Source organism: Lissotriton helveticus, chromosome 4_1 (genome assembly GCF_964261635.1).
Source record: "Lissotriton helveticus chromosome 4_1, aLisHel1.1, whole genome shotgun sequence".
Classification (NCBI taxonomy): Eukaryota; Metazoa; Chordata; class Amphibia; order Caudata; family Salamandridae; genus Lissotriton; species Lissotriton helveticus.
The window spans coordinates 1,624,774,918-1,624,790,944 of NC_136063.1; the positions used below are offsets into that span (position 1 = coordinate 1,624,774,918).

A 16,027-nucleotide genomic window follows, 5' to 3' on the forward strand; every position below is an offset into this window, starting at 1 on the left:
GACAGAATTCAGGTCCGCTGAGAGAATGCGCCACCTGTGAAGAAAGAGAGCCAGTCGACCTCCAATCGGAGGTGAGGAGCTTACCTTGATTGTTGGGGTGGCTGTTGTTGTTACGGAAGCCTTTCTGTCCACAGCCACGGAAGCTACGACCTCGTTGGGGGTAGAATTGTGGCTTATATTCCTGGTATCCGGAATTGGATACACCTCTGGAACCTTGGTTTTGATAACCGCGGCCGGAAGAGCGGTTCCTGCCTCTGCCGGCCCTGCCAAAAACCCGAGGGGTGAAAACTTTTTTAATGGAGAATTGGGCTTTGATAGGGAAGCAAAGGTAGAGACATAGCGGCTGAGATCCTTGATAAGGGAATCACCAAAAAGAAGTTCATCGGCCTTCACACCAGGATCCTGGGAAGCCAGGTTCGCCAACTTCGGATCTAACTTGATCAGCAGGCCTTTGCGGCGTTCATGAATAATTGCAGCGTTGGCATTGCCCAAAAGGCAAAAGGATCTTTGAATCCATAGAGAAATATCCTCAGGATTGAGGTCAGACCTCTCTAGGCGGGCCGTCTCCGCCATATCCAGAACCCGGGCCAAGGGACCAACAACGTCTAACAATTTGCCCTGACAGGTGAACCAATCTCTATCAAAGCCCTTGCGAGGATCCTTACAAAATTTCGAAAAGAAAGTAAGTAGAGGTTGATCAATAGAAGGAGTAACAGTTATGTGACAAGGTAAGGAAGGTTTAGGGCATTCGGACTTGAGCTTTGCTCTGACTGACTTGTCCAGGGGAAGACGGAGTTTTGAAGAAATATTTTCACCCACATGGGGGGTGGGGAACCATTCCGTAGAATTGGGGTGTCGGATAGAAGAGGGGTCAAACATAGGATTGCCCTCCGCGTCAAGCACGGGTTGGGACGCAAAAGCGTCAAGTCTAGCTTTCTTGGGGGAAGGAGGATCAAAAATCTGGAAAAGGTCTGCCAAATCGTCAGTGTCACCCATATCATCATCATCATCCGTGTCAGGGATGGAGTCAATGACCAGCTTCTTAAGAACCTCCACATTTTTAACTTTGGTTTTACTTTTTCCCACAGAAACTTTAAACCCCTCCGTTGTAGGAGGCCTGGGAGGGACCATGCCCTCAGTCGTATGCGAGGACAACTCGCGACTCAGAAGTGACACATCTTTAGAAATAGTAGTGGAAGGTGCCAGTTTACGCTTTCTGCTTTCCCCCGCAGAATGGGCCAAAGCTTTGGTCATGAGGCTCAGAAGGAAATTCTCCATGTGTTTAGAAACGCGATTCATGGAAGCCTCCACAGAAGTATTAATGAAATGGCTGAGGTCAGTCTTGAAAGCTTCGCTTTCATCATTATCTAGCTCAGGGGAGCTTGAAACTTCCATAGTGAAAACGGAATGGCAGTGAGGAAAGGGTTACAGGAGAAGAGCTGGAGGTGGGCGTGAGCGAGGCAAGGCAGAGGGAAAACACTCCCCTGGGGCGGGGACCGTGAAGGCAGAGGAGCAGGATATCGCCGAGAAACAGGAGCCACACAGAACACCCTCGGAAGACACCCGGTGAGTAGCAATGCTTCAGAGAAAGAGCGCGCAGCGGAAGAAACCAACCGCAGAAGCGCGCGAGGGGAGGAAAAAACGGGTCCGAAAACGGGACCGTGACAGAAGGAAACGAGCACAAGCAGCGCTCGAAGGGCACTAAAGAGCAACGAGCGGAAGCAGCGCTCGAAGGGCACACAATGCAAAACAGCAATAACATAGTAAACGAATAATAATATCAATAAACGGAGAGAAAGTAGAAAATATGACTTATCTGACTGCGTAGCAGCAAGAAAAGAGGGCTACTCGCGGTCAGATCTGTTCATATATACTACTCATACTGTGATTGGTTCATCGTTTGTTTTGTTCTATCCCATTGGCCAGTAGTTTTTCTGCTGTGCCTTCTGGGTATTGTAGGTGTTCACTTATCTTGCTGCTATTTGGAATAAAGCAAGAAAAGAAGGCATAAAAGGAGCCTCCGTTCTTGACATAAAATTAAATTACTTCCCACCCTATTCCCCTATAAACCCACAACCGGCTCTGATACTAAAACGCAAAATGTAAACAAAATTACTAATTTCCAAACATACATTAAAAAACATATTTAACAAACATATAAACAACATAATAAAATACATAACACTAAACTAAATTTCGATATTAGTAACATACATACCTTAAAAACGATATTCTGTCTATCGATATTTTGCACATCGATATTCTATACCATCGAAATTAAAACATCAATATTATTGTATATCAATATTTTAATTTCGATATTTTGTCTCTCTACCCTCGGCAACAATGCTCAACATCCTGTGATTATGGACAAATCACTTATTCTCCCCGTGCCTAACAAAAATGTATGAGCCCATCTGTAACATAACTGGTGCCCATGTAATGCGCTCTGATACCTGATATCCTTGAGTCTAGTTTGCGCTATATAAAACTCTAAAAAATAAAATAAAAACATTTAACTTGATTAGCCCATGACTGTCTATGAACGACGTGCATATGGATCTCAAACTCATGCACTAAGTAGAGACCACTCATGCAGCCAAAAGACAAGAGACAACACCGCTATGACCTTGAACCATAGTTCCCCATATCTGTTCGCAAATGCCCATGATGATGCATAATACTCACACAAAATGTGGGCAAACTTTCCTTTAATGATAACAACGTGCATCAGTCTCAAAACGCTTGGAGTGTCAACTCACTAGGCACATATACATTTTATATTCCACCTACTAGTGTACCCCAAAGATGATCAGACATTACAATTCTTCTTGATTGTTTGGGAAATAGCGTGGTTCTTAACCAACTACACCCCTCTAGTACTGTCGAAATGAGACCAGAAAGTAATCAGCAATTGGAAGCACCACTCAAACATCTTTGTATACTGATGCTTGAGGAGCAAAATTAGCATGTACCTGCAAAATCGTGCTTAACAGTGCTGCCCAAACTGGCCGGATAAATCCACTGTGACAACTGAGAGAAACTAATGTTTCCCTCTGACTAAACACATCATACACACAGCGTATTCCTTAGGTACACCTTGCCCATTTGAGGCAGGGCCATTCGTAACTTAGTGTGAGAGCATCACAACAGTAAGGTAGTGGACTCGGCCCTCCTTTTTTCCACCGAGCTATTAAGGAGTAGAGTTGACGAGGGGAAAACAGCCGCGCTCCTCTTATTAGATCTGAACGCGGCATTTGACACCGTCTCCCATCCCCTGCTGCTTTCTCGTCTTAGCGAGGTTGGCATTGACGGTCTGGCTCACGAGTGGATGCGTGCATTCTTGGCGAATAGGCAATTCCAAGTATACTGTCCACTGTTTATATCCGAGGTGCGTTTGCTCAGACATGGGGTGCCTCAGGGCTCAATTCTGAGCCCAACTTTGTTTAATCTTTATATGGCGCCCCTGGCCAAGCTGCTTGAGGCGTACGGGGTTGAGATAGTGTCATATGCTGATGACATCCAACTGGTAGTGACACTATCTCAGCCTCCGGAAGAGGCCTCAGCCAACTTTACTGCCTGTCAGAGCAGACTAGCGGGATGGATGAACACAAACTGTTTACGCCTCAACGCCAATAAAACTGAACTTTTGGTGTTGGGGAAATCTCCATCCATATGGTCGTCGGCATGGTTGCCTAAAGAACTTGGCACCGTCCCTAAACCATTGGAGCACGTTAAGAACTTAGGGGTTAAACTGGACGAGACTCTATCCTTTGAACATCACACCAGAGGGATAGCAGGTAAATGCTATGGGATCCTTAAGACCTTACGCAAGACCCTGGACTCGCTCCCTGCTAATAGCAGGAAAACGTTAATTCATACTCTGGTGACGCCCCACCTCGACTACAGTAACGCTCTATACTTAGGCCTGAGTATGAAAGGCCTTCATAGGCTTCAATGTGTTCAAAATGCAGCAGCTAGATTGGCTCTTAACCTATCTAGAAGATCTTCAGGGAAACAAGCCTTAGTGCCCCTCCACTGGCTCCCCATACGGGAGCGCATCATATTTAAAAGCATGTGTATGACCCATCGCATTGCTTATGAGAGAGGCCCCGTCTATCTGCAAAAATTACTTACTAAGTACTACCCTAATCGTTACTTACGATCTCAGGGCCGTATGCTCTTTCAGGTGCCCAGAATCCAGCGGGCAAGGATGGGTGGCCGGTCATTCAAATATTTGCCCAGCAAACAGTGGAATGACCTCCCCATTGAGCTCCGGATGGAGCCATCTGAAGGAAACTTTAGGCGTAAATTGAAAACCAACCTTTTTCCGAAACTCTGAGATCTTTTCGCCCTTTCCTTCAGCAGCCTTTTCTCTTGGGTTCTGTTCTAGTAATTAGTTTTAAAGCGCAGGGACACACTGCTGCCTAGTGTAACCAGGCGCTCTACAAAAGGTGTTATTATTATTATTATTATTTGGACAGTGGAAGATCGGGCACTACTTCAGTCATTTGCGGTCCACACTAAATTAGCTCTCTTGCCTGAAGAGGAAAGACTAAATATAAGCAGAGTCACTGGAATTATGTGATTCTGTGGCCGCAGCTATTTTCACATAATTATGGATTTATCAAATTTGCCACATAATCCATCATCTGCCACATAATCTGCAGATTTAAACCCAAAAATCTTTTTATTTCTAGTTTAAATGGATCAAATTTATGAAAAATATGGTGATTCATGTTCTTGCGCACCAGTAGGCTTTTTGCAAAGGTTTACTGGTCATCTTCCAGTTTCCAATTGATGTAATTTGGGTAATAAATTGGCACTAATTAAGGTGAACTCTTTCCTCAGACTCAGCCGCATATTTTGGCTTTTATTGCTGCATAATTTAATCACCCTTGCCGCATAATTTGATTCTATTTTGACTTATGATTCCAGTGGCCTAAATATAAGCATCCAAAGTGGTGTAGTCCTATTGAATGCACGAGAATAATCATTTTGAAAGAATCCTTGTAAAAATCCCACATTAATGCAATGGGGATTCCTATATTGATTTAAAGGAACGTTCAGCTCAACACACAATTGTGGGCATTGAATGGTCCACAGTACAACATTCTACAATCATCTCCTCACTTGTTTTGCAACTTTAACAGCTGACATTTAACACTTTACAGCTGCAATATGTCTTTCTACTTGCTATTCTAAGAAGCATTTCAAGTGGGAAAAGATGCAGTCAGTGGCGTGTCACTTTAAGAGGAGTTCTCACGCTAATCCAGATCACACAATGCTCATGACCATAAGAGAACTTACTGTCCACCAAGAGATGAGTGTGAATATAACCTATTCTGCTGTCTGTAAATGAATATATGGATATGCCACTTCTTCACTGAATCACTGCAGCCAAGCTCCTGTTACAAAAGTCTTTCTTCTAAGAATGCTTGAAAAAGCAATTTGTAGGTATTGTCCTCTGGAATATCTTTCACTCAATCCTAAATTTCTGTAACCAATAAAGTTACTTTAAAAATCTTTGCTAATCACGGTCCTTCATTAAGGCCTTGCACTGAAGTCATTACTTGTGCAAGCTGTTGTGAAAAGATTATTTAAAAAGCACCTGGATACTAAATGGATACTTTTTAATTAACAATAATGAGGTAAAATATAAAAATAGCTAAACACAGTATACACTTTTTGAAGTAAGGAAATAACATATCAGAAAACGCAACACATTTTATGACATGCCATATTTATTCCTATCAGATCTTCTCTGTTTATTAAAATGGAGTACTCAAATTGATGTGGTGTACATATAGAATTCTAAAACGCTAGCTGTCATGTTATTGATAACTACCCACCCACAAGTTTTGTTGAGTATGCCTACTCAAATTCCCCAGCTTTGTTTGGCAACACAGGGGTAGAGGAGCCATCAGGTAGGAAAGACGTGAATCCCCTCAACTTTGTGTTCCCACAAATAGATATATGGGAACCCTTTCCCCCCGACCCAATTAAAACATTTATCTGGTGCCTTGACACTCTACCTCACCACCCTAAAGAAAATCTTCATATGATGATTGAACATGGAAACTGTGCTAACAAGAATGAAATTGTCTGGCTGGATAAAATGGTTGATTTAGTCTAAGAAGGTAGGTGCGGTTTTAAAATAAGTTCCACAGTCACTATAGAGATGGTTTTTAGGGCATGGGCAAAGTGGCCTATTACACAGGGCACCCATCTTCCATGGCCACCCGTAAGGGGATTGAGCAGTTGAAAGTTTGAATAACAATGCATAAAAGCAATCATCTTGTGAGGCCTGCCCTGTCCAACTATACCTCTTTTGCTCTCAGGCAGTTGGTGGCAATTGAATTAATAATATTTAAAAAAAAGAATCTTTCTGTTTCCTGCCTTACTCCTTATTTCACCTCACTTCTTCTTTCTCGCACCCACCTCTCTACAGATGGCCATATCTACTGCTCTTTCTACTTCAACTTACTCCACTGCACCTGTGTACCTCACTTTTATTACAATACACATTCCTCAACCCACCTCTCTCCCATGATCTGCCATCATTCTGTTCCTATCTGTATATATCTATCTCCATTCTTCTTCTACCTCAACTCTCCCTACCCGACTATCACTATGCATTTGTCTATACTTGAACTCTCTTTACCTATAATTCTGCCCAGTAGCGACCTCACCTCTTTCTAGTTCGAATCACTATTGTTTTCCTCTCACTTCCCTGTATAACGTCTGCACCTGTTTCGGTTCACTGACACAACATCAATATAAAAAAGATTTCAATGTTAAAAATATTAAGTGAAAACTATAGACAACAAAAATATTGAATCCTATACTTAAACAGGTAAGTACAAAAATATGGACTAAAAAATATTGATGTAAAAAATATAGATGTATAAAATATCAACTTTTATATAGATATAAATATAAAATATTATATTAAATATATAAAATATTAAATATATTGTAACAAATAAAATACATTTAATATACATTTTAATAAAATATAACAAATAAACTTCATTAGAAAAAGATAAACACCCAAACATAATATTTATACACATATATTTACTTTAAAACAATTAATAAACTATTATTTTTAATTTATGTTAAAAGTTTAAAATAATATAAAAAATAAAAATATATTATTGATTTGAAATATAAAGAAACTAAAATCTATAATAAATTAAAACATTAAACTATTAAAAAATATTTAAACTGACATTTCAAAATACAACCAATGCATCAGTAGGACAAATGTTGGATAGCAAAAGAGTAAAAATAACAATTCCCATTCCAGTGAGCCCAACAGTAGGGTAATTGTTAGATAGCGGAGGAATTAAATTTACTATTCTAACTCCAGTCACTGCAACAGTAGGGAACGTGTTGGATAGTGGAGGGGTAAAAATTACTATTTCCACTCCATTGAGAGCGACAGTAGTAAAAGTGTTAGATAGCGGAGAAGCAAAATTACTATTTCCACTTCAAAGAGTGCAACAGTAAGGAAAGTGTTGGATAGCGGAGGGGTAGAATTACTATTCCCACTCTACTGAATGCAACAGTAGGATAAGTGTTGGATAGCGGAGGGGTAAAAAAATGGATTCCCACTCCAGTGGGTGCAACAGTAGGGAAAGTCCTGGATAACTGAGGGGTAACATTTTCTATTCCCACTGCAGTGAGTGCAACAGTAGGGAAAGTGTTGTATAGCGGAGGGGTAAAATTACTATTCCCTCTCCAGTGAGTGCAACAGTAGGGAAAGTGGGGGATAGGGGAGAGGTAAAAATTACTATTACCACTCCAGTGAGTGCAACATTTGGGAAAGTGTAAGATAGCAGAGAGACAAAAATTACTATTCACACTCAGTTAAAAATATATATATTAAAAATAATAATAAAAATAACTAAACAATATGTACAAAATGAAAATTAAAATGTATTAAATATATAAAAAGAAAACATGTTATAAAATTATTTGCATATCACAAAAACCTACAAATATTAGATAAAAGAAAATAATAAATACATTAAAAAACAAATTATTTTAAACTAGAAAATATTTACAAACACAAACATTAATCAATACATAAATGTATTTATTTCTCTTCCTACCCTATAACACCACACCAAAAACAAAAGACTTCAACATTTTAATTTTAATTTACTTCCATAATAAACATAATTAATAAGCAATTAATAAATAGAAATAAAAAATACTAATAAACATTAATTGACTAAACACATGTTAACACTACAATATCTACAACGCACACCTAAATCAAACTATAACATATTAAAACACAATTAAAAATTGTATTTAAATTAGAAAAGTATTACTATTAACAACTAATAATAAAGTGATTAACATTTATTTAATACCCACCCTATACCCCTTTAGAAGTAAAAACAACACACACAATTAACAATTAACAACTATATAATAATTAATTAAACACAAACTACTTCCCACCCTTTACTCCTATAAACACCACAACACACACTTAAAATTAATTACACAATTACCATAATTAATTATCAATGAATTCATTAAAATTTAACAACCAAGTATTAATTCATAAATTAAAAATAAATTACTTCCCACCTTTTACACCTATAAACACCACAACCCACACCTACAATTAATTACACCATTACCATAAAAAATTACCATAATTAATTATCAATGAATCAATTAAAATTAATTAGCAACACATTAATAATTAAAAAATAATACATTACTTTACACATTTAAAACTATAAAATCTCAATTAAACAAATATTAATGAATAAAAACGAACCAACTAATTTAATATAAGTAAATTACTTCATACCCTATTCCCCTTTAAACCCACAACTTGCTACGGAACTAAAAACACAAAACTCCTCCAAAAAATAAGTAATTACTATTAAAAATGAAACGCCTATATTACAAATACAAACAATTCTTCTACAAAAAAACATACATCACATACATACAAAATATATATTAAGATACATAACATTAATTGAAAAAACAACATTTTTAACAACTATATTTTTGCAAAATATATTAAACACTTCGATATTTTTAAAGTCAATATTACTTACCTTAAGTCGATATTCTTGACCATGATATTCTTGATGTTGATATTTCTGAACCACAATAGATTTTACTTGATATTTTCCCTACTCGATATATTTTATTCGATATTCTGTCTGCACACCACCTATTTCACCAGTCTACCTCTCCTCTCTCTTAACACAACTCTCTCTAACCCACTCTCCCTAACTCTATATCCCACAGCGTCACTACTAAAGATCTCTAGCTATCTTCTCCTTTATCCTCATCTTTCTCTTTGCCTCATCCCTCTCTCTCCATTTATTTATCTCCCTTCTATCAGTCCTCTACCTCAGACCTGTCAACCTCACCTCTCTAGTGCATTTTTTTTATCTCACATCTCTCTCACTACCTTATCTATTCACCTCTCTTTCTTTCTTTAACTTCTTAACCTCCTAATCTTAACTTCTTAATTTATATAACCATTCATTAACTATCTCTCCTTCCTCCCTCTATTTTACCTCCCACTACATTATTCCTTTTTCCCTACCACTCATCCTCCACAACTTTTTCTGTCTATGATTGCCTCCTTCTTTATTTCAATCCATTCTCTCTAATTGTCTGCCTCTCTTTATACATCTCACTACCTCACCTCTTTATCTCTTCCTCTCGCTAACTAACCCTCACTCTAACCATCTCTCCTGTTCTGCATTATTCTCACCACTGATCTCAGTCTCTCTACTATATCTCTTTTTTCTCTGCACCTCATCTCTTTATCTACTTCCCCCATTTCTTCATACCTTTCTCTCTACTCTCTGTTTCCATTCTCCATATTCCTCCTCATTTTGTCACCCTCCACACCCCATCATGCTTTTATCTTTCATCAATCTTCATATCTCTCACTACCTTACCTCTCTACCTGCTACCTATACCGTTCTGCATCTATTTCTCTCGACTCTGTTCTCTTTCTACTATACCTCCATTTCTACTGAGTGTATGTCAGAATATCGATCAAAATGAATTGTTTTTCATTAATATTTTGGCCTAATCATCGTTTTAAAAATTATCTCTCCATTGAGTGCCTGTTTTCTTTGATTAGTTCCAGAAGGGCAATGGTTTTGTAAACAATATGTAAGATACTAATGTTTTGTTACACAATATTTATACAATGATTGTCTGGTACCATACTTATCTACCACACCTTTTGGGTTACCCCTCTTCACTCCTTTTTTCTCTACATGTCGTTCTCCCTGTCTTTGGTTCTCTTTACCACTCGGCCTCACTCTTAAACCTTAGCTGTCTCTCTACCTTTCTTTTCAACATACCTCTTCCTCTGTTTACCTCTTTGTATCTTTCTTTCTGGCTACCCCATCTTTTACTTTTTAGATGATGTTTCTCACTAACTCACCAGGATGCCCACCTCAACTGCATCTCTACCTCCCATCGTGCTCAACCTCACCTTTCTTCCTATACTGACTCTAGACATCTCTGTCCTTTTCTTGTATTCAACCGAGTCCCATTTCTCTTACTCAGCAGAATCAGAGGTCACTGTCTGGCCACTGAAGTATACACATAGAAAGAGGAGAGAGGGGGAAAGGAAGGGAAAGAGAATTTAGGAGGAAACTACCAAATTTCATATGAGAAACGGGCAGTGGCCGCTCCTATCATTGCTTAGTGGTGAGGCGGGATGAGGATAGCAACTACACTTACATGCCGCTCCAACAGCCGCCACCTTGGTCCTCTCTCTCGATCCTCGACTCCGGCTGCACACTATCCAGGCTCCCAGAGGCCAATCCCAGCACTTCTCTTATGCTGGGAATACTATTCCCAGAATGAGAGAAATGCTGGTACAGGTCTGAGCGGCTCTGTTTGGCACTCAGACAGTGCCTGGGAGCCTGTGGTGCTTCTCCACCCCGGCTGTGCAACATAGCTGGGTTGGAGAAACCTAAGTGCGCATGTCTGTTTGACCGGCGTAAATTGACCGGCCTAAATTGACCGGCCAAACAGAGATGTGCACTTAAAAGTGCTCACCACTCCTCTCCCTACCATGCCTGTGGAACAGGATTGCCTTGTCCGCCCCGCTGAATACTCTCCTCGTCAGCTGTCAGACAGGCAAAAATAAAATAATAATAAAATGCTTTTACTATCATTTTATTTTTCCTCTTTTCCTTCCATTACGAGGAGCCGCCCCTGCAAACAGGTAAAAATCTTCAGAGTTGTGGTTTGATTTTCATAGCTGCAGCAAGAATGCATGTTTGTAAGGAGAATTTGCTTGTGATTGCAAATATCTGACAATTAGAGCAACAATTAGAGCAACAATATTGCATATGTCTTATGTTTATACTATCCAGTGATTCATTAAACATCCAGCAATTGTCCCTTATGTTGTTTTTCCTACAGTGGTAGGTAGAGCCTGGAAAGCCACCTAACTCCACTTTCAATAGTGTTTTGTGAGATAGAAAATCGAGCTACAGGATCACAAAGAAATGGCTTAATCAAAGCTTCCTACTAGGGATGTTATGTGATCATTAAGGGGAAAACAGACATTGGACCCTTTGTTTGTATCCCATTAGTTAAGTCAGAGGTTTGGATCTGTATATTTTGACATCCACTATCTAGTGGATTTACAAACACCCACTTAGGAACATTTGCCTGCTTGCATACTGCTGAAAAGGTTTGTGAATACATTTGTTTTTTTAAATCTTTGAGGTTTGTGAATAGAAAATTATTGAAAGTCTTTACGCTCACATGTAAATAGCCACATGCCCGTTTATGTTTTTTCGTGAAACAGGCCCACAATCTATATCTAAAACAGGCAATGATTCACTAAAATGAAATGCTGTCAGCACACTTATATTTCTATTTTTGCCAGAGGTTATTGGACTGTTTGTTTGAAATAGGTGACTCATTCAATTTTTTTTCCTTACAGCCCTGAAAACTCATTTTCGACACATCAGAAGGCCTGTTTACAACACAATGACCTCCTTGCCTCACTTTCACAAGAAGCCAGAAGACAACCAGCCCAGGTGTAGGACACTTGATCAGAGGATCAGGATGAAAAAGATTCAACACATCTCTCTAAGCTGGACCAAGAAATAACACTTTCAATGTTCTGCGCTCCATTGATTTTGCCTGGCTTAGGCATTTGATTGTATTTGATCCCTTGAGAGCATATATAAGGGATTTAAGAGCTTTATGAATCTTCGTCTGTCCTTATTTAATCTTATACTTCTAAGTACAAGAGCTGTTGATTGCTGTAATGAAGGAATAATGAGATTGGGTAACATGCAGGTTACTCACCTCTAGAAAGGTACTGTAAACAGGTGTCCTGCACTGCCTATCTACGTATCACGTACTGATCTATACGGCAATCAGATAGAATACCAAAACATAGCCTGCACCTAGCCAAGTGTTCCTTATTAGACATGTATCAGAAAGCATAAAATAATTTATTGTGGAATTCAACATCACTGTTCTTCCACAGCGGAAGTGCCTTTTTTAGTCTTCCAGGAAAGCCACACCTCTGCAGTACTAAATGTGAGTGGTGGCGTCAGTCTTCTAAAGAAATACTACTTCATTAAATATATCAGCATCCCTCCTAGAGGCCAGTTACACAAATGAGATGTAGGCCCAGATTTTGAAAGGTGTCAGGCAATGCAACACAGCACCCAAAGATGCTGCGCTGCGTTGTGTGACAGGGAGAGAGCAGGAGGGCTCCATATTCACATGGAAATTACTTTCTCCTACCCTCTTCCTAGTGCCAGCACTGATTTTAGCTGCTGAGCGCCACGCAGACAGCTTAACATCATAGCGCTAGGGTGTGTGCATGAGTTTAGACGAGGTTTTGAACAGGAAGGACATCCTTCCTGTACAAAATACTATGCTTAGACAGGTGCAAAAGGTTTCCCTACATTGCATGTGTGCTGCACAGTGCAGCACGTGTGCAAAGACGGAAAAGCATGGAGAAATGAAAATATGTCTCCGTTTAACTTTTTTTTTCATGCGTTCACTTTTGGCACTGAACCCTTTTTAATGATACTTGAGAATAGGGTTTAGCATCAAAAAGCATGGGTGGTAGAATGAGTACACCCATGTACCACCCATGGAATGCCCTCTTACCGCAAAGTAGCGTTACTTTTCCATACAAACCAACTCCTACAACCAATTTGCGTTGGTTTGTGAATCCCAAAAGAGTTTTAGCGTCGGTTTAGCATTACAAAAGTAATGCTAACCCAACGCTAAACCTTTGAGAATCTGGACTGTAGAGTGATAAATTGGGTAAGGCCCAGGGATTTATGTAACAGTTTTACTGTACTCTAATTGCTTAGAAAATATATTTAAACTGAAACGTCTCAAATATTCATTTCAGTATTTTTATGAATTTATTTTTTATTTAAGGCAATTGTCTAAATCCACAAATGAGAGATTTAGTTACAAATAAAACACAGAAAAGGTAATTATGTCTATCCGAGAAACGAATCCAGCTAAATATGTCAACATGTTATTCACCACTTCTCTTTTTCAGTGTCATGATCAGAATGATGTTCAAGCCCACCTTAACCTTAGCTTAAGTATCACCAATGCTTTGGATCACGAATCGTGTTGCTCTATATGTGGGTCTTAACTGCTACTTCTATAACTAGCTACAGCTAAATGTGAGTGACAAAGAACTGTTTTCACATGTTTTCCAATTTCCCATGGCAATAGTGAGCTAAGTATGGCACATGCAAATGATGTCGTGTGATATGTACAGAAATCAAGTTAAAATCTGGAAATTCTCACGTGAGGTTTTGATATTTCTTAGGGCAATACATAGAGTTTCACTGCATAAAGGAATATTGTTATTTACAGTGTCAAATCTAGGGCACCAATGTTTTAAAAATAACTCATAAATATTTTTAGGAAAAAGTCACAACAACAAGACGATGGGCACAGATATGAAAAATGTCATGATAGTTCATGAGATGTGCTTTCAGCAGTAGATATCAGAAAAGAATGAACATTTGGAATTTCCTTGTTTGTGTCCTTAGTATAGCACACTTGTTCATGAAATTAAACTGTTAACCAGACTGCTGCTCTAGCACCCTATATGATGTTTTCTTGTTTTCTAGCCTCTACCAAAAAAACCTCCCCTAACTTCATACTTGGTATTTATAGCTATGTATCATGTTTCTGACGCTTTTGTTGAGAGATACATTTCTTTTGATTTGAGTGAACTAAACGAGATATGCTTAACCATTGTTTTGTAATAGTATTGGCAACCTTTACATCGTCATATAGAAGTGGCATTTGTTTTCTATTTATGTCATTTGTTATATGAGTCTTCTCTGGTTTCAAAAGAATGGTTATCGCTGAAAAAGCTGAAAAGCTAAGTGTTTGATTGGAGAGAAACGCATTATAGGTCTGACAGGAAATTACAACATTAGAGATCTAAATGGAACATGGTCAATAATTTATAGAGAATAGTTATTTATTATTATTATTACTTTATTTCGGCCTTTTTGGCCATAAAAGTCACATACATACATATAAAATCAAACATTAGTTCATCGTTACATTTCATTTTACAAGGAAGATCACACATTATATTTCATTAAAAATTTTATCACAATGCGAGGGTTAAGAAAACATGTACAATTTCCAACTTAAAGACAATGTCCCTGTTTTTTTCTAATTATGTAAACAGAATATAGAAATTTACTCATACTAAATACAACAAACTGATTTGAATTACTTTTCATGATCCTAAAAGCTATTAAACAGGACCTAGTCCCTAGAAGGTTACACATTGGTTTCAACCATTTCTTTCTCGGCTTCGTATATGCACTACAAACAAAAAGCATATGTAGCTCATTCTCGGGACAGTTAATGGAGCACATGGGGCAGCACTTGGTTTTAGCAGTCAAGGCTCCTAATCTTTTTTGTGCCCATCTTTCAGTGTTGTAATTCAGCATGAGTATCCCGTATCTAAACTTTAGGAAGAGAGTTTTTGCAATGGGTGGCTCTATCTCGTCCAGGAATGGCTCGAAACAAAGCTCGTCCTTAAATAATAAAAAAGCCTGGACTGCTGAACCAACACTAACTCCAACTACTAACTCCCTACTAATGTGGGTCCAGAAAGCTCGCTTGACTACTAGTTTAGAAAAAGTAGGCATTTTGTCTGGAGTCTCCCACATTGAGTATAGGCCCAAAAGTGCAAGCCATTTTTTAATATGCACTAGCCAAGTGATGGAATTAAAAGTATCAAGCAGCATCAATTCTTGCAGGCCGTTTCTGTAATCTATCAACTCGGGGGTAGTCCAAAGCCTAACCCAGAATAATAAAGGCCTCAAGATTGCTAAATGATCTGTTCTCCTAAAATTTAAGTCCAGTTGGAGTGGTAAAAGGGGTGTACTAGTGGGGACCCTCACAGAAGCCCGCATGAATTTGTTATCCATAATTTGAAAACTATTCCTTGCCCATGGGCCCCATATCTCTGCTCCATATAGTACAGCAGACTGTATTTTGAATTTAAAAAGTTCTAAAACCGGGGTTACACTTTTGCTTGTGCTAGAATTCATTTTGCATAAGATTGGTTTGACATTTTGGGCGTATGTTATTTTACTTTTCTCGATTTGGGGTTTCCAGCTTTGTTTAGAATCTAGTACAACACCCAAATAGGAGAAGTTGTCCACAGTATCTAATTTTTGGTTGTTCAGAGTCAAAAGCCCTCTGTCTGGCATACTGGGATTCAATGACATACATTTTGTTTTATTTGCATTGATTTCCAAGCCCTTTGTCTGGCAATAGCTGCTAAAGGAATTAAGGAGTGCCTGAAGGCCCTTTTTTGTTTGGGATATAAGTATGGTGTCGTCTGCAAAAAGCAGCGCAGGCACCCTTACACCATTAAGCTGCGGTGAATCATTAACACAAGTATTTAAATAATCAGGGACATCATTAATAAACAGGGAGAATAGGGTAGGAGCCAGGACACATCCCTGGC

The 16,027-nt window shown here is 38.7% G+C and overlaps 1 protein-coding gene across 5 annotated transcripts in view; it reads left to right on the plus strand.

The window, feature by feature from the left end:
- The window catches only part of PDE1C (phosphodiesterase 1C), a 1,852,914-nt gene extending 1,838,391 nt beyond the window's left edge, over positions 1 to 14,523 (plus strand). For all 5 annotated transcript variants that reach the window (XM_078688253.1, XM_078688254.1, XM_078688255.1 and 2 more), the window contains one exon: positions 11,975 to 14,523. In XM_078688253.1, the coding sequence (XP_078544379.1) occupies positions 11,975 to 12,144 (170 nt within the window). In that variant the 3' untranslated portion in view covers positions 12,145 to 14,523. The remainder of the gene's footprint in view (positions 1 to 11,974) is intronic.
- Positions 14,524 to 16,027: the final 1,504 nt, after the last annotated feature.